Genomic DNA, 22,226 nt, shown 5'->3' on the forward strand with positions numbered 1-22,226 from the left:
CCCTGGACCATGAGGAGGTCACCAGCATCATGGCAGAGCTTAATCGGTCAAAGCCCATCGCCACCCCCTTTCCAAAGTTCAATCCCCAAGACATGGAGATCTTCATTCTAGAAGCCGAAGCATGGTTTAAGTTCAACCAGGTGTATGAGCAGTCTAGGATGATCAATCACATGGGTGCTCAACTGGAAGGGACAGCAAGAGAGTGGTGGACCTCCAAGCTCCATATTGATAGAGCTAGAGAAGGAAGGTTGTTCAATGATTGGCACTACTTCACAGAGTGACTGTCAGAACAGTTCAACCCATGCAATGCTAGGATGGAGGCATACAACAAGCTGTTGGCTCTCAGACTCACAAGTGATGCTCCTGGTGCCGCCACACATCATGTAGAGCGGTTCAGAGACTTGGAAGGACAGGTCAACCTAGATGACAATGAGCTAGTGATTGATCTCTTCAGAGGTAGTCTCACTCGTAGCATACAGGAGAAGTTTGAGAGGAACCCACCTGGGAAGAGATGGGAGTGGTATTGAAAGGTTGAGGAGATCGATCAACAGAGGATGCTACTACAGCAGTCCTCGGCTAGACACTCACTCCCAAATGCCATGTCACCTCCACTAAGAACTGGGTCTCGGCCAATTCAAAGTTCAATCCCCATACAGCAACCCACTCAACCTTATCCAGCTCGATCACCAGCACAAGCAACTACACAAGCAACTACACAAAACCTAAACTGACCCCTTCCTCATCAACCCACCCAAACCTTGAAGCAAGGAAGCCCTGCTCCAACAGGTATCAACACCTGTCATGTATGCAAGGGTATCGGCCATTGGGCCAGAGACTGCCCCAGCAGGAGGATAGACCCTCTTAGCTCTCGACCCATGGGACCAAAGGTTATGGTCACCACAGCAGACCCCTTCGAGGAGGCCACTGACTCAGGAGATGGCCACACAGGCAGCACTGAGATGGGTGACCCCAAGGCCATGGACCTCAGCTCATACCAGCAACCCATGGACCCCGATCATGAGGAGGAGCACAATGATGACGACGACAAGGGAAACATCAGTGGGGTGATGCACTGATGGCATGCATTGCTCTACAAACCTCCTTGCCATCACTCTGTATATATCAAGATTGTCAAGTATGTTTCTCTACCAGTGGAGGCAAAGCAGTACTGGAGCTCTCTGGAATGGTTCAAGACCATCCTGCTCAGATACTAGCTGATACCGGTGCTGGTTTGTCCATAGTCTCAGATTCTTTCATTAGTAAGTACCAAATACCCACAAAACCCATAAAAACAAGATCGATCCATGGTGTCACCAGACACCAACTCTCCATCAATAGTTCTGCGAGCATGCAGGTATCTATTGGTACACACAATCTGGGTGTGGTTGAAGCTTCAGTGGCCGACACTGCTGACTATGACCTCATCCTGGGGTTCACTGAGCTATGGAGGCTCAAACCCACCATACAATGGGATATGGGCCAGCTGGAGTTCAAGACTCAGGAGCAGGATCGAACCCCAAGGAGACCCCCTGAAGTAGCAAGAGCAGGGGACCTAACCATGAGGAGACCAACCCTTCATGGAAATGAGTTTGTCTCAGCAGAGCACATACTACAAGCAGCTCTGGAAGATGGACCCATAGGGTTCATGCTGTTGGAGGAGCCACCATCATCACTCCCAGCCTTTGGTTTTGTACCTACAGGTGCAGACAAAGGAGTCGAGATGGAGGTGGAGGTAGACAAGGTGGTGACGGCTGCAGACATACCAAAGCCATACCAACACCTGCGAGATGTGTTCAATGAGGTGGAAGCAGACAAGCTGCCCCATCATACCGAGCATGATCTCCACCTCGAGTTGATAGAAGGAGGTAAGCCACCTCAAGGGCCCCTATACCTTAAGGGACCCAAGGAGATGTCCGAGTTGAGGAGGTACTTGGATGAGAACCTCGAGAAGGGGTTCATAAGACCATCGAAGAGCCCAGCACGATCACCAGTGCTCTTCGTACCAAAGAAGGATGGAGGTCTCAGACTCTGTGTGGACTACTGAGGTCTCAACGAGATCACTGTCAAGAACAGGGCACCATTGCCCCTCATCGAGGAGCAGCTGTTCTTACTCAGGAAGGCAAGGATCTATACCAAGCTAGACCTTAGAGCAGCATACAACCTCATCCGGATTGCTAAAGGAGATGAATGGAAGACAGCTTTTGGCACTCAGTTGGGACTCTATGAGTACCTAGTGATGCCCTTTGGCCTAGCCAATGCTCTGGCTCACTTCCAGTCATTCATCAATGACATCTTCTGAGACATCATTGGGATATATGTGGTAGTATACCTAGATGACTTCCTGATCTTCAGTGACACTGAAGAAGCACATGTGAAGCATGTCACCAAGGTCCTCACTCACTTAAGGAGCAACAGGCTCTTTGCTAAGCTGTTGAAGTGTGAGTTCCACACCAAGACAGTCAAGTTCCTGGGGTACATCATCAAGCCGACAGGCATAGAGATGGACCCAGAAAAGGTGCGCACTGTCAAGGAGTGGCCAATGCCAGAGTCAATCCATGACATCCAGAGGTTCCTGGGTTTTGCCAACTTCTATCGAAGGTTCATAGCCCACTTTGCTCACATAGCCAAGCCCTTGACAGCACTGGTAAAGCCTATAGAACGGTTCAAGAAGTTCGAGCTACCAGAGGAGGCCCAACAGGCCTTCCACAAGCTCATCCAGGCCTTCACATCAGCAGGAGTGCTTCAGCACTTCGACTACCACCTTCCAACAAGGTTGGAGACTGATGCAAGTGACTTTGCTATAGCAGGAGTGCTCAAGCAGGAGCATGAAGGACGATGGCATCCAGTGGCCTTCTACTCTAGGAAAATGTCTTCTGCCGAGAAGAACTATGAAATCCATGACAAGGAGCTCCTAGCTGTGGTTGCCTGCCTTACTCAGTGGCGACACATGCTAGCTGGACTACTGAACCAACTGGTCATCCTCACTGACCATGAAGCCCTCAAGTACTTCAAGTCACAGAGACGCATCACAGGTCGACAGGCTCGATGGGCCATAGCTTGGCACAATCAATATCAATGCATAGGTTATGATGACACCAAGGTCTGGTGTGAGTGTTGATGATGATGAGGTTGATGGTGTCAGTGATAAGGTTGGTGAGTGTTGATGGTAATGAGGTTGGTGGTGTGGGTGATAAGGTTGGTGGCATCAACACGAGTGTCCAGTGTGTTGACTTGATGCTTGAAGTGATCCCTGGACCGCAGTGGACTACTGCCTTTGGTTCTATCTTGATCCGGACCGCTAACCTGCTATGGGTGCCTTCGGACATCAGGTAGTGGTGATACAACACACACACTACGATGAGGAGCAACCTTTGATGGATTGCTGCTATGCTGACTGAAACTAATATATACTTATGTTGAAGTGATAACTAGTTATGGTGAGTAGAGTGGATGAGGATCCACTCGACCTATGATGATGAGAAAGCATGGTTATATACCTCTTCACAGCATCGCCAGCGATGCTGCTCCTGCTCTCTCTCCAGAGAGTGCCCTCTTCATCGAGTACTGCTCAGGGGCCTCTCCTGCTTGGCACCCCTGTGCCTCTTAAGTGGTGTCAACTCCTTCGACACTGCTCCTCCTCCTCATGACCTGGTGTCGACTCCCTCGACACTGCTCCTCTTCCTCAGGACCTGCTTGCCAGTGTCCTAGGACTCTTGTCTCTCGAGCCCCTGAGTGGTAACCATCTGAGCTTGGTCCTCTTCGTGGCTGTGCCTGCTCCTTGAGCTTGGTCCTCCTCGTGGCTGTTCCTGGCCCTCCTCACATGTGGCTCAGTTCTCCTTTGCATGTGAGTCCATAGGGGTCCATGGTCTCCATGGAGACTGCACTACGACCATGCTCTCTACTGGTATCGACTAGGTCTTCGATACCTGTGCTCCTTCCATATGAACCCATGACCCTCCTGCTTCTTGAGCATCCAGGCCCATGACAGTCAGTCGAAATCTGTCACAACATCAATACAACTACAGATTCCAATGAGAAAAGTGGCAGAGACGGTTCTGTCGCATATTACACTAGGAATTGTAATACCACTAGCACTGTTGCATAACTCGACAGAATCAGTGACAGTACTGATACTACTACTGATCTCAGGTTTCAGGCACGCGACCGCTGACATTGACCCACACCCAAGTTAGATACCCGGTTTGCAGGACCCTACCCAGTTCAGGAACGAGTAGGACGCCGAGCTTATCGAATCACATTGCCAGCAAACCTCAGGGTGCATGATGTGTTCCATGTCTCCATGCTCGAACCAACAAGAACAAGTTCTCTTCCTCAATGAGCTGAGCAGCCCACCATACCACCACTCCCAGATGAGGACCTCGACTTCGAAGTCAAAGCACTCATCAACAAGCATTCACACAATGGGATGACAGAGTACAAAGTGTTATGGAGAGGGTACTCAGAAGAAGCTGCTTCATGGGAACCAGTAGAGAACCTCAACTGCCCCGACCTCATCCAGGAGTATGAGGTGTCAGAGGGGGGACGAGTGAGTAGACAAAGTAGAGAGAGGAGGAGAGGACAGGAGGAGTAGAGAGAGGAGGAGGAAGGAGGATGACGTCGAGAGAAGGAGGAAGGGTGATGTTGGTGATGTTGTCGAGGAGGAGGAGGAGGAGGAGTCAGCATGAACCAGACCAGAGCATGCCTCGACGGAGCTCGGCTCTTAAGAGGGGGGTAGTGTCATGGGCCTAGATGCTCAAGAAGCAGGAGGGTCACTGGTTCATATGGAAGGAGCACAGGTATCGAAGTTCTAGTCGATACCAGTAGAGAGCATGGTCATAGTGCAGTCTCCATGGAGACCATGGACCCCTATGGACTCACATGCAAAGGAGAACTGAGCCACATGCGAGGAGGGCCAGGCACAGCCACGAGGAGGACCAAGCTCAAGGAGCAGGCACAGCCACGAAGAGGACCAAGCTCAGATGGTTACCACTCAGGGGCTCGAGAGACAAGAGTCCTAGGACACTGGCAAGCAGGTCCTGAGGAAGAGGAGCAGTGTCGAAGGAGTTGACACTACTCAGGAGGCACAGGGGTGCCAAGCAAGCAGGATAGCAAGGAGGAGGAGCAGTGTCGAAGGAGTCGACACGAAGGAGTCGACACAGCTCAAGAGGCACAGGGGTGCCAAGCAGGAGAGGCCCCTGAGCAGTACTCGATGAAGAAGGTACTCTCTGGAGAGAGAGCAGGAGCAGCATCGCTGGCGATGCTGAGAAGAGGTATATAACCATGCTTTCTCATCATCAAAGGTCGAGTGGATCCTCATCCACTCTCTACACACATCATAACTAGTTATCACTTCAGCATAAGTATATATTAGTTTCAGTCAGCATAGTAGCAATCTATCAAGGTTGCTCCTCATTGTAGTGCATGTGTTGTATCACCACTACCTGATGTCTGAAGGCAGTTCATAGCAAACCAGCAGTCCAGATATAGATAGAACTGAAGGCAGTAGTCCACTGCAGTCCAGGGATCACTTCAAGCATCAAGTCAACACACTGGACACTCGTGTTGATGCCACCAACCTTATCACCCACACCACCAACCTCATTACCATCAACACTCACCAACCTTATCACTGACACCATCAACCTCATCATCATCAACACTCACACCAGACCTTGGTGTCATCATAACCTATGCATTGATATTGATTGTGCCAAGCTACCCCTGAATGGAGTGTCCACAGAGGTCAGCTGAAACCTATGATAGTATATACAATGAATGCCACCTGCTGTCATCACACAACTTGATAGTTGCTGAGCAACTAACTCGTTGAGACTGATACTGAGACAATAGCTGTCACACAGTTTGATAGTCACCAAGTACCTCGACAGACCAACCTGGGTTTCAGGCGCGAGACCCCTGACAATGGGCTCCCAGATGGCCCAGTTGTTCTCATTGAGCTTGACAATTTGCGAGATGATGCTGAGTACTGACTTGGGGATCTTTTCTGCTTGGCTGGTATTAGGTTGAAGGTTCATTATGGAGAAGGCATGCTCCAAGATTTGGTCTTCATTCCAATTGGCATGAGTTTCCCTGATCATCTGCATGGTGCATTCGAGCAGGGCTATGCTGTCTACCCTTGGTGGCATGCTGATTGCATTCAGTTGCTGGCTGCAGAGTGCTAGAAGCTGCTGAGCTTCAGACTCTTAATCAGTTGAGGTGTTCAAGATTGCTGCTATTATGATGTTCTAAGTACAAGTTTGAATCCGGAGGTCTTCAAGTCTTTTGCCACTTGTGCATGAGCGCAACCATTGCAAAAAATTTCATTGGCCGGAATTCCTACTCTGTTACGTTTTCCTCAACCGACAGTTTACGCGCGAGCTGTATATTTTCGTTTTTTTGACTCTCGAAAGGATCTCATTCAAGAATCCCACTTCTGCGCCCAACCTTTCCTCTCATCTTTACATCACCAGCCCTCCCGCTTCGAACATACGGGCTTTCTCTCCTAATACAGAGACTGCTTGAGCATCGAGATCGTGGACTATCGCCATGACCCACAATCGCAAACGCGCAGGCTCAGATGCAGCCTCCTCGGCTCATCACTCCTCCGACGCTTCAGAGGATGAGCATGTCGCCAACGATCAGGCTGAGGCTGTAGCCGCAGCGTCGATGCCCAACAAGGACTTTGTTCCATTCACAGATGGTGCTGAGCTCCACCAAGTACTCAAAACACCCTCTGCCGATCTCTTGCGTCTTCTCCTTTCCCGCCTCCGCAACCAAACCAGTCTCTCTTTCGTCGAAAACACACAACGTTCCACCATCCCTGCGAGCGACAAGCGCATTCAGCTGGTTAAGGACTACTGCCTGCTATGCGAGACGCAAGCATCTAATTATGGCTCACCGTCCTCAGCAGCTGCTTCCATCTTCTCTACTTGGGAGCTCGCTGATCGTCAGGACCTTTCAACATTGTTGCATCTGCCCATCTTCTGTTTAGCCCAATCGCTGGCTCTTCTTTCCATTCACTATCCTACACATCCGCTAGGCTCCAACATTGTCGAGCGTATTCTGAATTCTAATGAGCCATGGCTGGCAATGCTGCACGACTACATCTCCAACCTCGGTGGCGCCAAGTTTGCAACCAAGCAGCGCAACCCTCGTACCTCGAAGATCTCAGATGTGGTCCCTCTCGCTTCACTTGTCCTTCTTCGCGAGATCACCACATTCGCCAAGGGTCGCTATGCTTCCAAGCTCTTTGACTCTTTCAACTGGTCCATGGGGGTCTTGCCTCACCTCTTCAACATGCGCAGGAGAGTCAACCGCAAATCCAAGACATCCAAAAAGGCGCAGGCTGCTCAAGATGTGTCGCTTCGACGACCCGATATTCGCACTCTCTACATCCTCTTCCTTCTTTCCTTCTTGCAGCAGAGCTACTCGCATACACTCAAGCTCCGACTCCTCGATCTTGGACGTGACTTCTTGCCAGGCATTCTCAAAGGTCTGCCTCAGGATCCGCCCGATGTCGTCCAGACCGTCCTGCTCCACCTTCACGAAGACCTTGTCAAGGACCAAAGGATCCCACGCAGCAAGAAAGTCGAGTTTTGGAATGAGTGGGCATGTGGCTGTGTCGTCCAGCTCTATGCACGCGAACAGGAGCACGTCCTCATCCACGCTGACTCCGACGCAGTCGAGAATCCTTCGGTAGCCGAGCTTGCTCACCACTTTCTCCTCAGCATCTGCACGAACCCAGGCTTCGGTATCTGTTACCCAGATCGTGGCTGGTTCCCACGCAAAGCCTCGAGCAAGGGAGATGGCGCCCATACCGCGAATGCAACTCAGAGTGACGCACTCATCGACGGCGTTGATCGTCTCGACTTCTCTCCAGAACCCACTTCCGTACAGAAGGGTAAGCAGAGCAGCATTGCTGGCGGCTCGATCTACAACAAGGTTTTGTCGGGTGTCCTGCGTCAGCTTGGTGTCGCCGAAGATCTCCGACAGCAAGAGTTGGCCCTCAGCATCCTCACTGCTTGCCCCGAGCTTGTTGGTCCTTATCTCGAAAGCTCCTGTGCAGGTCTAAGCGTCGATCCAAGGCCAAGCTCTCGTTGGCTATGCAATGTTGCCTTCTTCGGTCGAGTAGTCGGGCTCGAGCTTCCTTCCTTCCGCAACGCCAAAGTCGAACACCTCGAGAATGCCGACGATGCGTCAGCTGGTGCGCTGACACCACAAGCCCATCGCATGTTCGCCTCGGAGCCACCTCCGATGTCGAGCATCCTTGCCAACATTTTTCCCGGCCCGCTGCACCGCTTCCTTTTCAGTCAAGGTCTCAACAGTTCCGATCGTCTGGTGCGTTACTCGACGTGTGCACTTCTGTGCCGTTGTCTGGATCGCATGGTCCGCTTCCGCAATGTCTGCCTCGACGCCATCACAGAGCTCGATGAAGACGAAAATGGACCTTGGCGTAAACGTCTAGATGCGCTCGAGATGGAAGCACGACGCCGCATTCCTGATATCTCGATCGTTATTCAGATCTTGCAAGTTGCCACGTCTCGTTCCAATGCGAATTGCAACTCGACTGCGATAGACACGGAAGACGATGCCACTAACGGTGCAAATGACGACGTTGTGGAGAAGAAGGACATGCTATCGACTGAAGTCGCACTTCGCCTTCTCTCCCTGTACTATCAGGCAGTGCCCAGTTCAGCGTTCGACGTGCGCTTCAACGCCGGTAAGCTGCTTACCAATGCATTCAATCAGTCTTCGCGTCCCTCTGCAAGTCACGAACAAGGCCGGGGTGCAGACATGACCAATGACACCGCTGCTCAGAGTGAGGATGACAGCGACGGTGAGAATGAAGGCGAAGACAACGGCGAGATCAACTTAGAAGCACTTTGCCAGGTGCACACCTTGCGCATCCTGTCGCACTCTGCGCGGGCCACCTCCTTCGACTGGACTGCCAAACCGAGCGGCTCTGGCAACAACCTCAGCTACCTCGGCATGCTCCTCTCCCTCTTCATCTTGACACCTCTGCAACAAGTTAAGCAAGCATGTTCGGACCTTCTTCACTCGCTCCTCGCGCCCTCTGCGCTCTTTGAGCATCATCCCGCTGAGATCGAGGCGTGGCTTGCCAGCCTTCCGCAAGCAGACACCCGGATGGTTGTCCCTGGAGAGGATGCAAACAGCTCCATTGCAAGTCAGCGGCTTTCCGACGAACAGCAGGCAGTCATTACATTTCTGGACGAGTGCATGCTCCGGTGCATCAAGACACCGTATCGCTACATCGAGAGCGCACGTCAATACCTGCAGAAACACGGCAAATTCACGCATTATGACGGCTCTGACGGCGTGTCTGATGACGAGCTTGCCTCTGCCAACCTGATGGCCTCGCCGTGGCTCATGGCTTTGGTCGAGCAATTCACCGTTCGTTTAGAAAAAGGTTTATTCCCGACCCAGACAGTTACAGTGGACGCACTGCTGGCATTCTTCGTCCGCTTACTACCGACGCTCTGTGCTTACTCTTGCCAGACCAGGGTGTTCGACCAACTTGTGTGGGACATGGACAATTGCTGTTTCGACAAACAAAACAGCAAATATTATAAACGTCTCCTCTCGCTGTTAGACAACAAGATGTTAGGTTTCAGGTACCCTAACGTGCGTATCGACGAAGAACAGAAAGTGTCACATTCTTCGAGTCGAAGCGACTCGACCTCGTTCAGTGGTGAGTACTCTTTTTTGGTCTGACTTCTTCTACTCTGTCCTCTCTCAAGGACGCAGATAAAGGTTCTCGTGTCGAATGGGATGATTAGAATCTCCCAATTATCAGAACCGCTACACCAAAGGTACATTCTCCAGCTTGATTGCTGGAGCGATGGCTTGCCGATAATTCTGAAGTCGTCCTTCTTTTGTATCACCGAAGTTGTGGCGTCCTGACCATTCGACACGAGGCTCAAACCTTGTCGACTTGAAGTATTTCACATGAAAATGCGCTAACCTCTGATCCTTCCTTGTATTACACACAATGTTCTTGCTCCCGACAGATTGCACAACCCCCGCTGACCTCAAGGAGCGTTTGCGAGCTCTCGATTCTGATGAAACTCTTCGCCCTTCCGAGGTCCGCGAGGTGTACATGACGGTGCGGAAACTGCACTCGAATGGCTATTCGTGCGTGTCGCAGATTCTCGAGGAGCTCGAGCCTCGTGAAGAGAACATCGCGGCCGCTGTGTTTCCGGGGTCAAAGGAGCTTGCTTACGGCAGTATTCCGATCTTCCACTTTCCGCATGGAGCAAGATTCGTTGCCTCTACCCAAAGCGACTTCATTACGACGTCACAGTCACTTCACGCGCCTGCCGAAACCACAATAGTGCCTTGGAAAGCTAAAGATCAGGTCCGTATCGCTCTCTGGAAGGCCTTCTCACGCTCCAGGATAAGTACCATAAAAAGTCTTTCAGAGCATTTGGACCCGTACATCGCGCTTGCTGATGTCTCAGGATCTCTCTCTTACGACGACATCAAGCATTTTCTCTTCGTCGAGGCCGTATCGACTATGACCGAGGGTCGGCATTGGTCTAAGAGCTCGAACCCGATCATGCTCCAGGTAAGCGACCTTGCCTTTCGACACTTGGATCCTCGGCGAAAGGACCACGTGAAGATGGCAGCAACAGTCTTACAGAAGATCGAGAATATGGCGGGCTACGATTATTTCATGTGCATGGCCAAGCTAGTACCTTTCATGAACGAACAGGACGCCGTCAAGGTGATCGAAAGATGCGCCAGCACTATCAAGAGCCGATTGCAAAGTAGCAAGCCGTATCTTTTATCCACAGAGCTTCTTTACATCCTTCTCGCCGCTCATGGCTCGTCTTCCCAGGTCTGGAACATCATGGCATCGCAGCTAGACAGCGTTCTCGATGCAGTCGCACGCAAAGGATTCCCAAAAAGCTGCAAAACGCCAGATGGCCACTGTTGCGAAGATATGCTTTGCGCAATTATTCAGTCCGTCCTGCAACAAGCCCCGCATCGTGCCAACACGGAGCTTCATAGCAAGTTCGCCAAGCTTCACCTAAGCAAAATCGTTTATGCAAGAGCCACTGCTCAGGCCAAAGACGGCGCATTGGTAGCAGCTATGCACGCAGATCCTGCACTTGCACTGTCCGTCTCCGAGTCGATGCTTTCCGTCTTGGCTGCACCTCAGGAACATCGTCCTGTTCAAGCACTGCCTTGCACGTACCTCACGCTCCTCTCCGCTTTGCTGGAGGCAGGATCGCCCCAGCTGGCTGGCCAAGTTTGGAAAGAGTCCCACCTCGAACTCATTGTTAGACTTGGAGTCTTTGCTATCCTCAAGACGCCGGAGAGCTGGAATGGGAGCATGCAGCACGCAGCGTACCTGGTGATGGCGCTGCGATGTGCGTCCAAGTTCGGCTGGACCGAGACACAGTCGCAGGTCGCCGGTAGTCTTCTGAAGTTCGTGAAAAAGGCGCTCGGAGGATCGCATAAGGAGGCTTTCCGAGCCTCGCTGTTGCAGACTTTGCTTGGATTGGTCGAAGAGGTGCCCGAACTGCCTCGCTTATCCGAGATCCTCCAAGCGACATTCGATTGCGCGTTGCTATGGCTCGTTCGTCGATTTGCGGAGGATAGCAATGATTCGATCGAGCTGGTGCAGACGATCTCGATCTTTACTTCGCTTGTTGAGCGTGTCAGCGAGAACGCGAAGCTCAAGGTGCAGCTGAAGAAGTCGCTCGTCGACCCTGTCATTCAGGCAGCCATCAAGAATCGACTTCGAGCTCTCGACCAGATGCAGCTTCTTCTCGCACTTTGCAGTCATGCCGATCTGGCAGCGAGCCATCTTTCTCGCTACCTCGGAGCCATTTCTGCCCACGCTGACTTTAATACCGTCATGCGAGGCAATGCTACGATTCAGCGACCCCTGCATGCGGATGAGGATGCGGACGAGGAGCAAGATCTAGATTCGCTCAGCGAAGAGGAGAAGCGTACTAAGTCGGAGGAGCTCAAGCAGCTCATGGTTGAGCTGGTCTACACCGTCGCCAGTCGTGACGCCAAGTCTTTGCTGCGAGCTCCATTGCTGACAAAATTGATGTCGTTCTACGACGCCAGCCTTGCAAAGAACGATCGAATGCTCCTGTCGTTGTTCAGGAAGTTCGAGGAAGAGTGCGGACACTCCTTCGCATCCCTTGTGCAGGAGTGGACGTTGCCGTCGTCGCAGCAAGGTGACAGCACGGGCGGTGCAGAGCAAGAGAACACGCTCGAGGCGCTGCAGTCGCTTGATGCTAACACCGTCTTCGCAACTTGCACCGAGTACCCTCGATCGCTGCCTTCGCGCAACACCATCGCATCAGGCTACGAAAGCGCAGATGAGGACAATGTGTTGCCAGGCCAAGTATACGGCCGTCACACCGATGCAGCTCAGCGATACGACCCTGTCTTCCTCTCTTCACTCCTTGCTGGTGTCACCGCGCCAGGAATTAAGCTCACTGGGTTGCAGTGGCTAAGCGTGTTTTCAACTAACGTGCCCGGTTTGGTTGTTTGTGGACTGTCGTCGCGCTGCCCCGACATGCGAAGTGCGTGTCTCACCCTCATCTCGAACCTCTATCTGGCAGTTCGAGAAGCAGACTTCCAAGAGAAAGACCACCTCATCATGGTCCTCGATCTCTTCCGCGACGCTCTTGATTCTGCTGCGACCTTGGAAGACTCGAACACGCCTTCATCTTCACCCTTCCTGCCAACCACCACCACACTCTTCATCGCTCATGCCTTACGCTCGGTCGCGACACCAGGATCATTCATCTATCCCGTCATCTCTCACTTCTTGCTCCAACGACCCGAGCTTGATGTCGGCGATGTGCCACTGCTCTACAACTTGCTCTACGCTGCATCGGACAAGTACAAGCAGGAACGAATGTGGATGCTTCGTTTCCTCCGCGATGTGGCACGATCGGGAGGTAGGAACGATTGGAAGATCTTCAAACGCAGACGCACGTGGGAGTTGTTAGCGTCGCTATACGATGCATGTGATGTCGGAGCAGCAGGGATCAGCGCTTGGCGGGCGGTCGAGGAAGCAGCTATGCGGGCTTTGATTGAGGATACGACTGCTTGGTTGATGCGGAATGGAGATGTGGCGATCGAATTGGTGACCAGGAGAGGATTGTTGACGTGGGTTTGGCAGCAAGTTGTGAAGGAAGGGGTGATGGCCATTGCTGAAGACGGTCGGTTTGCGAAAGGGCAAAGTGAACAGAAGGGTGCGGAAGCTGAGACACGCTCACCAGTAGCTACACTCCGCAGCTTATGGATCCTTCTGCTCGCTCAATTAGTCCGCAGCGTTGACCTTGACCGTCTACATCGAGCCACAGAAGGAGCTTGGCTAAGTACCCTTACTACACTCCTACAAACGACCATTTATGCCTTGCACAATTGCGTCACCAACACAGCTTCTCCCAGGCTGCCTTCTGTCTCTGCAGAGTTGACACGCACGATCACGAACGCAGCCACAGTTGTACTGGATAAGATGATGCTCTTCGCCGATGACCCAGCCATGACCATTCATCGGGGCGACATCAACGAGATCCTCAAAAAAGTCCTGGATCTCACCGAACATCACAACAAGGCAGAACAGATGCAACACAGCGCGGTCAGAATCCAACAATCTATCCTCAACCTAGCCGCTGCATCAGGTTCAGCAGACACTGACAGTGCATTGGCAAAACTCCTCCGTCGATCCACAGCGCTGTGCAGATTGGTTGATGTCAAGGCGTCTTCTCTTGCCATATCTAATCTCTTTTCCGCCTCGGGCTAAGCAAATCGTAATCAAAAGTTTCTTTCTTGTTCACCTTTCATGCGTGTGTGCGTGTCTAGCCAAGAAAAAGGCAAAACAAAGTCATCAAACCTCTTGCCCGCCTCGCCTGCATCCTTCGAACTGATCCTATGATACGTTCTAATCCTCCTCCCCCATTCTTCTAACACAATCACCCTAGCCCTCCGCTCCACCTTGGCATTCCCGTATCCAGCAAGTGACGAACCGCCACCAAAACAAATCCAAACATTATTCACCCTTCTACAGTCCGAATTCAGATGCATATGACCATGAACAACTAACTTCACCCCTGCAATGTTTCCGGCCCCTCCTACGTCGGGGAGTGCATGAGTGTTTAGTTGGGTAAAAAGGTCAAATATACCAGGTTGAGATTGAGCTCCTTCGAAGGTTGCTGTTTCTTTCCTATCTCCTACTGCCATTGTTGTGCGGGAGATGGAGGTGTTGGTTGGGTTTGAAACAGAGAGTGGTGAAGGGGAGGTATCGACGGGATTGAATGCTTCGGGGATGGGGATGTGCATGAATACGATTGATGGTGGTCTGGCGAGCGCTTGATTTTGGTCTGCTGCTGCGTCCCATGTAACATCCCTCCTCGAGCTATCTCCGGTTGCATCGGATAGTTGTCGTGCTGATGCACGTCTCGCTCGCTTCCAGTTCTGTTGTGGAAGATCCTTCGCCCCATCCGGCTTATAAGGTAGCAAAACTTGTTTGATATCGGTGTAATGCTTTTCGAACCACTCGATTTGATCTTTATGCACATAACCATAACCTGGCTTTGTCCATGGCTTCCATTTGTCCCTCTCTGCCCGTGCACCTGTATCCATGAACCATAGACTTGCTACGTGGGTTCTATCTTCCCTCCCGCTCTCTATTTTGAGCAGATAATTGCCCTCCCCTGTGACCATGGCCGGCCCAACTTGGCTATAGGAGTACGGCATTTGGGAGATGATCTGCATCTGTTCCCCACGTGTCAGCGGTCCAGATTCGCTGTCGTGGTTGCCAAGAATGACCGCGTATGGGATCTTGCGCGCAATAAGTGGTGCGGTGTAGAGGGATAGCACCGAACGAGGGTCCCATGAAGTTCCTTGACCATTAAGCTGATCTCCTGTAAGCACCACCAAGTCGGGTTTCTCCGTATCGAGCCAATTGTCGATGAGAGAAAACGTATCGTTCTTTGACAAACATCCGCGAGTTGCCCACCGAGGATCTTTCGGGTTATAATCTCTGCATGGTTCTGGATTGACGGAAAAGTGTAAATCCGCCAGTTGGAGGATTTTAAATGACCCATCTTGCTTGAACTTCAACGGTGATAGGGGTGGCTTCCTCATCGGGTTCCGACGAAAGGAGAGGCTGACTTGAGTAGCACCTATGGAGCTATGTTCCTGGCTCACTAACCCCGCTGACTCGAACCCTGGCCAGAGTGGGTTATCTCCGTATACCAGATCCAGCTCTGTAATTGCCTCTGCTGCCTTCCTCTTCCACAGTCCCGAGCTCTGTGCCTGCCTCTGCGCGGGAGAAACGGTACGATAGTAGAGATGTAGAGCTTTTTCACCACTTATTAACCTCACCGTCTTCGAACGCAGACCCTTTTTGATGCGATGCCACCCTTCATCGCCGCCTGGTGTCGGAGGTGTTTCTCCCTCCTCGACCAATTTGAGTTCCACTACATTCTGCACGTCTCGCCGTCTAGATCTTCTATAAAAGATGTACCGTTGTTCAATACTCCCAAATAAATTCCCCAACATACCCCCCGCACTGGCACCGTACTGTCCAGTTGGACTCAAACTTCGATCCACCTTCACCCACTTCCCTAGCAGTGCATCTTCCGCAGGTGTAGTCTTAGGGGAGCATGATGCGATGGGAAGACAAGAGTGGACTGTGATCTCGGTAAGCGGGGAAGGGTTGGGGAGGAGAGGCGCGTAGAAGTCGAGTGGGAAGATGTCGTCGTATTGCTCTGAGGCGGGCGAAGTCGAGGTGACTGAGGACTGAGGAGAGGAGGAGGTAGAGGGGGAGGAGGATTTGCGGAGATCGATAGATGTATATGCTTGCCAGCCAATGATGCGGGAGTTGGAGAGAACGGTGTCGTGAGCAAGATAGAAGACGAAGGTTAGGAGGAGGGTGAAGCTGGCGGTAAGGAGGAGGGGTTTAGCTATTTTACGTCGCATTGTTGCGGGTGGCTGGGCAGGATAAGGAAACTGATAATTCTATGGTGTTGGTAATGAGAATGGAGCAAGCGAGGGAGGTAGCTAGCTAGTAGGATGGTCAGATGTCGGTGGAGAGGAAGAAGATGTATGCACAAAGAAACGTCAATCAAATAAGGCCCTGCATGTGTGGGAGTCGCCGAAATCCCATGTGTCAGATCCTGTCTAGACAACATCTTTTCAACCTTTTTCTCTATCAAGATTAGAAATATCGCCAGTTGTGTTGCCATGTGTTGCCATCGGCGATCTACTGGCTTCGGCAGATGGTGGCCGAACTAGCTGCAACTCAACGGCATGGAAGCAAATGCTTGGCGCTTTGATGGTCCGGAACATGGAATGTACCACTTCGACCTACTCTTCACATTGCCAACAGATGCTTCGGCTGCACCTCGACGATCGAACAATCTGTCGCAGCACAACAGCCAGCCAAGAAAAGCTCGGTTGTGCAAGGTCAGATTTGCATTGCAGAAGGTGCAACCGTGCGGTCGTTATCACGAGGTAGAGAAGAGGTCCAAGCATTCCACCATGAGGAGGATTTTGTTCTTGGTTGCTGCTAGCTTCGCTTGGCTTTGGAGAATTTCAGGAACGTTTTCAGCTCCATTGTGTTAGGTGTGGTTCGTCGAAAGCGTCAACTTGCATCGCTGGCCGTTGACACTTGGTATCAGACAGTGGTACAAGCGCGGGCGTAACATGTTGTAACAACAGCAGCATGCGCCTTGGCCTGAACTTGGCGACAAAGGAAAGGGAAGCTTCCAGCACAGTCAGGAACCACCTTCACGACACGCATAGCGACGGACAGAACGGCACCACGCAGCCGAAAAGGTCATTCTCGGCAGAAGCTCTTGCATCCATCCGAGTCCGCAAGAGACTTGGATCCGAGCAAGCAGTCATACATGTCCTCGCAGCCACTACACAAGGTGGCGCTATAAAGGACCCTGGTGAAGAGGGGGACGAACACGTCGCGCTGGCAAACAGAAACCCTTTTGTTCACAGTCCTTGGCGCGGTGTAAAAAACGCGCTGTATTGCAAGCGAAACATGCACATTTCAACAGCTGCCAAAACGCGATGGGAGATTTTTGCAACTTCGAGGTATGAAGCTTCCCAGCTCGGTGGTCGACTGAAACTCTTGCCCCCCTTCGATCATTCGGCTTTCTTGCTCTGGACACATCGACCGACAGGTTAATGGGGAGATGTGGAGTGCAGTGAGATGAGATGAAAAGGTGAGATTGGGTGAGGAGAAAGAGAAGAACCCGACAAGGAGGATAGAGGGAAGTATATTCCAGCCCTTGCCGATGGTGCCTGAAGAAGAGAGGTCGGGTTCGCCTACGGAAAGGTTGCTCGACCTCCTTCTCATCCTCCGGCAAGACTAGTCTCGCTTTTGCGCAGACTTGTGGTGTTCCTCCCTTCACTGTCAGCTAGGTGAGCATGCCGAAGAAGCCAGATCCGATGACGCTTGCTTCGAGCTTGGAGACTTGGCTGCTGCAATGTAGCTGTAGTTTGCATCGTGAACTCACCACGGCCCCTATTTGCGCTGATTGGCAGTTCCGTGTCTCCTTCAGGGTAGCCAAGATATCTTTTGCTATGCCAAGCTTACTCACCATTGCTTCATGTGGAATGTCACACTCTCTCATTTTGGTTTATAGTATAACTTTGCACGGGTGAGTAGTGGTGGTATGAGGTCCCATTGAGCGAGTACGAGTTAGTGTATGGAAAGGATGGGCGAGGTCGCGCTCGCTATATGACAGGAGGGAATCGTTTCCATCCTCTTGCCAAGCCCGGGTAGTGGTAACTTTTCTCTTTTGAAGTCCCGCTCCCGCTCCCGCTCCTAACCCCCCTCCCCCTTCTCCATTCGACCACTTCCCTTTATCGACTACCAGCCTCGCTCTCGCTCCTCTATAGCAAGATTCAGTAACCGACAAGGCCAGACCCATTGCTCGTCTGACCCACGTCGCTTCACGCTCCTTTGTCCCTCCTCCCATCACCTTTCCCCCTCCTCGTCACCATCTGTCCTTTCCACCACCATTCCACCATACCCCCCAACCCACTCCCCTCTCCACTATTTCGGCTACAGCAAGGGCCTACATCTGACCGGTTCAGACAGTCGTGGCCTCTGCTTGCAGCATCGCTTTCTTTCTATACCACCCCTCCCAACAACCCTCCTTTGAAGCCTACTGGTAGCCTTTTTCTGGATCTCTCGACGACGTTCGCTCTCTCGTCGTTTCTCTCACCCAACCACCAGCACACATAAACAACCCCACCCTCCTCATCGAGCAGTGCTTATGCCCAACATGAAGACCACCTTCATTACCCTCCTCCTGGTCTATCTACCCATCGTCTCCACCGCCTCTCGCGAACCCCATCGTTCGCGTCCTAGTTCCCACCATCACCGTCGCACACGAAACTTTCACGCCGACCCTTACACCCCCTCCACCCCATCCCTCTACTCCCGCGATTCCTTCGGCGATCAACCTCGCCCTCTCCACCGTCGATCCGAACCAGGGGCAGCGATCGCTAAAATCTACACTGCAGTCACGGATAAAGTGTTCGACTATGTCATCGCTGGCGGCGGTACTGCTGGTCTCGCACTTGCTGGACGTCTATCCGAGGATCCTGACGTGACAGTTGCTGTGATTGAAGCTGGCCATTCAGGCTACAACTCTGATTCTGAACTACTTGTGCCTAGCAATGCGTACTTCAAATCGTCTGTAGGTTCGGATCTCGACTGGCAGTACGAGACGGCATTGCAGTCGAAACTTCAGGATGAGAGTGGAAATGCACGAACCGCTAGCTGGCCTCGCGGAAAGGTAATGGGTGGATCTTCGGCTATTAATGGTTTATACTACGTAGCGGCGAGCAAGAGAGAGCATCAAGTGTAGGGGAGGTTGTCTGGGGATGTGGCTACTTGGGGATGGCATTCTTTCCGTGATGCTATGAAGAAGTCCACCGATTTCAGTCCCAACCAAATCAAGGAGCTCGATTCCAGCATAAAAAAGCAGACCAAGTATGTCGGCGACAACGGCCCTGTGGGTGTGACCTACCCAGGCGTTAGTTACCAGCCGGTAGCTGATTGGGTTCCCACTCTTGCAGCGTTGGGTATCGACCATGCAGAGAGCCCTTACAACGGCGACAATCAAGGTGCTTTTATCGCAACGTCAACGATCAACCCTAAGACTTGGGAACGATCTTTCTCTCGTAACGCTTACATCGATCCCATTGTTAACAAGAGAAAGAATTTGGTTGTGCTTCCTAACCAGACCGTTACGAGGATTATTTGGGATACGGAGCTGAATGAGGATGGGAAGCTCCGCGCACTTGGTGTTGAGTTTGCTGCCAACTCTGCCGCTTCTAGGGTGCACGTCACTGCGAGACGAGAGGTGATTCTGTCAGCAGGTGCTATCGGATCACCCCAGATCTTGCAGTTGTCGGGTGTCGGATGCAAAGAGCTTTTGGAGAAGAACAACGTTACCCTGGTCAAAGAGCTTCCTGGAGTCGGTCAGAATCTGCAAGACCATCTTGCTGGTTCAGTCACCTATACCCCCGCCGACGGCCTCGTGCTTCCCTCTGCAACCAACCTCACCCGCAAAGCCTCCTTCTTTGACTCCAGCGTCGCCTACATCACCCTGGAAAAGATGTACGGCACCAACGAAACCGCCAACTTCATCGCCCGCGCTAAAAAGTTGTCCGTCGATTACATCAAAAGCGCCACCAACGTCCCAGCTGCTGTCCGTCGTGGTTGGGCTAAACAGTACAAATACCTACCCGAAGATCTCCTCGTTCCCACCAGCAAGAATGGTTTCACTGGTTCTGCAAAAGGAGCGATGGAGATGCTTCTCGGAATCTCCACTGGCTCTTCCATCACGGTAGAAGCAGCACTTCAAGCTCCATTCTCCCGTGGATGGGTCGAAATCTCCTCCGACAACGCCTTCGATAAACCTATTATCAACCCTAACTATCTCCAACACCAATCTGATGTTGAACTCATGCGATCTGGGTTTCAGCTCGCCCGCAAAATCGGCCAAACCGCACCCCTCTCCAGCCTAGTCAAAGCGGAAGCAGCACCGGGTGCGGAAGTGGATAGCGACGAAGAGTGGGATAAGTTCGTAGCCAAGACGGTGCAGACGGAGTACCACCCAAGTAGCACGTGCAGTATGCTGGATGAGGGCGATGGTGGAGTGGTGGATGAAGAGTTGAGGGTGTATGGTACGAGTAATGTGAGGGTGGTGGATGCTAGTGTGGTGCCGATTTCGTTGAGTAGTCATTTGATGAGTGCGACGTATGCGATTGCGGAGACTGCGGCGGAGTTGATCAAGAGTTGCCCGTACGAAGTTGTGGATGAGTGTGATTGGGATGGTGAGGGAGAGGATGAGGAGGTTAGTGCTAGTGCGGATGGAGCTGAGGAGGAGGATTGCGAGGATGAGGAGTAGATTCCCGGCTTGTGATAGCTTGTACCATTGCTTCCGCTTCGATTTCATACCAATCCTTACCTTTAATTGTTTCAATTCGATCTCACTTGGTACCCCTTTGACTACTTCTCTTGGAGTTTGCTTGCAATCTCATACCTTTGTGCTGGTTGCCGCTGCGCCAGTCGCCTTCATTCTTGGGTGTCACACGGTATGATTAGCTGTGTTGAACGATCGTCAATTCCACGAAGAAATGAATGCAAGAAAGTGGGTGTGATGGGCGGCTCAGCCAGACCCCAAGTTATGATGTTCTATGATTCTACTTGATCTTCCCAAACGTCCTTTCTGCTGTTCTAGTACAGCATCACTGCGAGCACAACGCTCACCACCACCATTGTCGCTCCCGATCCCAACTTCACTGCCTTCACTGATGCAGCTGCAGAAGTACCCTGCCCATCAGCCGTCGAACTCAAATCGACCGTTGCCGGAGTGGAATTAGTAGTCGACCCACCAGCAGCCTTATTATAACCTTTCGGTCTCCATCCTCTCGCAACATCCTTCTGGCTCTTCTCAAACAGCACCGTTCTCCCTTGCCTACTCCCAAACACCTCATCTGCATTATGCGTCGCTCCCTCGACCACCGTCAATGTATGAGCCAATTTCCCACCACTGAGGTTGCTCCAATCGGGTAAGTCTTGAGCAGTGATGTTGCCTGGGAGACCGGAGACATCCTCATTCGTCCTCGCCAAAAGATTGATGTACTTCCACCAAGCTAAGTTCCTGTCCCTTCGTGCAAGACCGCCTTGGAGGATAGCCATGCAGTATTGATCTCCGGATTCGGAGGTATCGTCGTAACCGACGATGTATCGGACATCACGGACGACGTTTTGTGCGAAATATGCTTGCGGGGTCTTAAGACCGTCGAGGGTTCCGGTGAAGTTGTCGAATCCGTATCTCCAGGTGTTGTACAGTGGGCAGGTGGATTTGGATGCGATATCGGCGTTGGTGGTGGGGCGATGGTCAGTGAAGTAAGCGCTGGAGGAAGGATCGCCGGCGATGAAACGAACGGAGAGGGCATTGGCGGACATATCTTTCGCTACGATTCCATATCGATTAATCAACTGTCCACCGCCACCATGTCCTACAAACACCAGCTCTTCCAAACTCGGATAGGCTGTCTGGTTCGAAAAGTGATCAAACAGTGCATCGAGTGCGTCAAAACTCGTCTCTTTAGCACTTTTGGGGTGAATGGCAGCTTCACCCGCTTGCCACGCATTGACATCGTCCCAGGCCAGTTCATGCTTCTCGTACTGCCCCTTATTCAACTTCTCTGAATAGAATTGAGGAGCGACGATGATAGCATTAGGGTCGGCAGAGGCATAGTTGTCCGAGACGGCGGCGTCGACGATCTTGGACATGGTAGTCCAATAGTCGTTGCCGTTACGGTTTCGACCGTGGATCATGATGAATGCTTGTTTAGCAGCCGCATTGTTGGGGTTGCGAGTCCAGTATGTGGCGAGGCTGTGGGAAGAGGTGCCGACAGGGATCGAGGTTAGACGGGAACCGGAGGGTGCACCGGGTTTGGTGTGGATTTCGTAGCCAAGGGATGTGTCTTTGAGACGGGCGGTGTAGGTGGATGCATCGCGACCAAGCAGGTGTGAGTGCCGTTGGTGAGGGAATGGGACGTAGTCGGCGGATACAGTGGATGTGAGAACGGTCAGGGTGGTGAGAAGGGTGGTGAGGGTTGTTATGATTGTTGGGGGGCGCATTGTGGAGATGATGGCAGCATGTGAGAGTGGTGATGGGATATCT

At 52.0% G+C, this 22,226-nt stretch overlaps 4 protein-coding genes across 4 annotated transcripts; 2 read left to right on the forward strand and 2 right to left on the reverse strand.

The window, feature by feature from the left end:
• Positions 1-6,546: 6,546 nt before the first annotated feature.
• Positions 6,547-13,798, forward strand: UHO2_04333 (related to URB1 - nucleolar protein required for the normal accumulation of 25S and 5.8S rRNAs; the record flags this gene model as incomplete). The annotated part of the gene is made up of 2 exons (XM_041556006.1): positions 6,547-9,682; positions 10,029-13,798. The coding sequence occupies 2 exons, from the start codon at positions 6,547-6,549 to the stop codon at positions 13,796-13,798; spliced, it is 6,906 nt and encodes a 2,301-aa protein (XP_041411940.1).
• A 30-nt stretch (positions 13,799-13,828) lies between these two features.
• On the reverse strand, positions 13,829-15,978 carry UHO2_04334 (uncharacterized protein; the record flags this gene model as incomplete). The annotated part of the gene is made up of 2 exons (XM_041556007.1): positions 13,829-13,853; positions 13,889-15,978. The coding sequence occupies 2 exons, from the start codon at positions 15,976-15,978 to the stop codon at positions 13,829-13,831; spliced, it is 2,115 nt and encodes a 704-aa protein (XP_041411941.1).
• A 2,324-nt stretch (positions 15,979-18,302) lies between these two features.
• On the forward strand, positions 18,303-20,438 carry UHO2_04335 (uncharacterized protein; the record flags this gene model as incomplete). Its single annotated transcript, XM_041556008.1, has 2 exons — positions 18,303-18,818; positions 18,951-20,438. 2 exons carry the CDS (start codon positions 18,303-18,305, stop codon positions 20,436-20,438), a joined length of 2,004 nt encoding a protein of 667 aa, XP_041411942.1.
• A 329-nt stretch (positions 20,439-20,767) lies between these two features.
• Positions 20,768-22,183, reverse strand: UHO2_04336 (uncharacterized protein; the record flags this gene model as incomplete). Its single annotated transcript, XM_041556009.1, has 1 exon — positions 20,768-22,183. One exon carries the CDS (start codon positions 22,181-22,183, stop codon positions 20,768-20,770), a length of 1,416 nt encoding a protein of 471 aa, XP_041411943.1.
• Between the last annotated feature and the right edge of the window lie 43 nt (positions 22,184-22,226).

This window comes from Ustilago hordei, assembly GCF_900519145.1.
Source record: "Ustilago hordei strain Uho2 genome assembly, contig: UHO2_contig_08, whole genome shotgun sequence".
In the NCBI taxonomy this organism is placed as follows: Eukaryota; Fungi; Basidiomycota; class Ustilaginomycetes; order Ustilaginales; family Ustilaginaceae; genus Ustilago; species Ustilago hordei.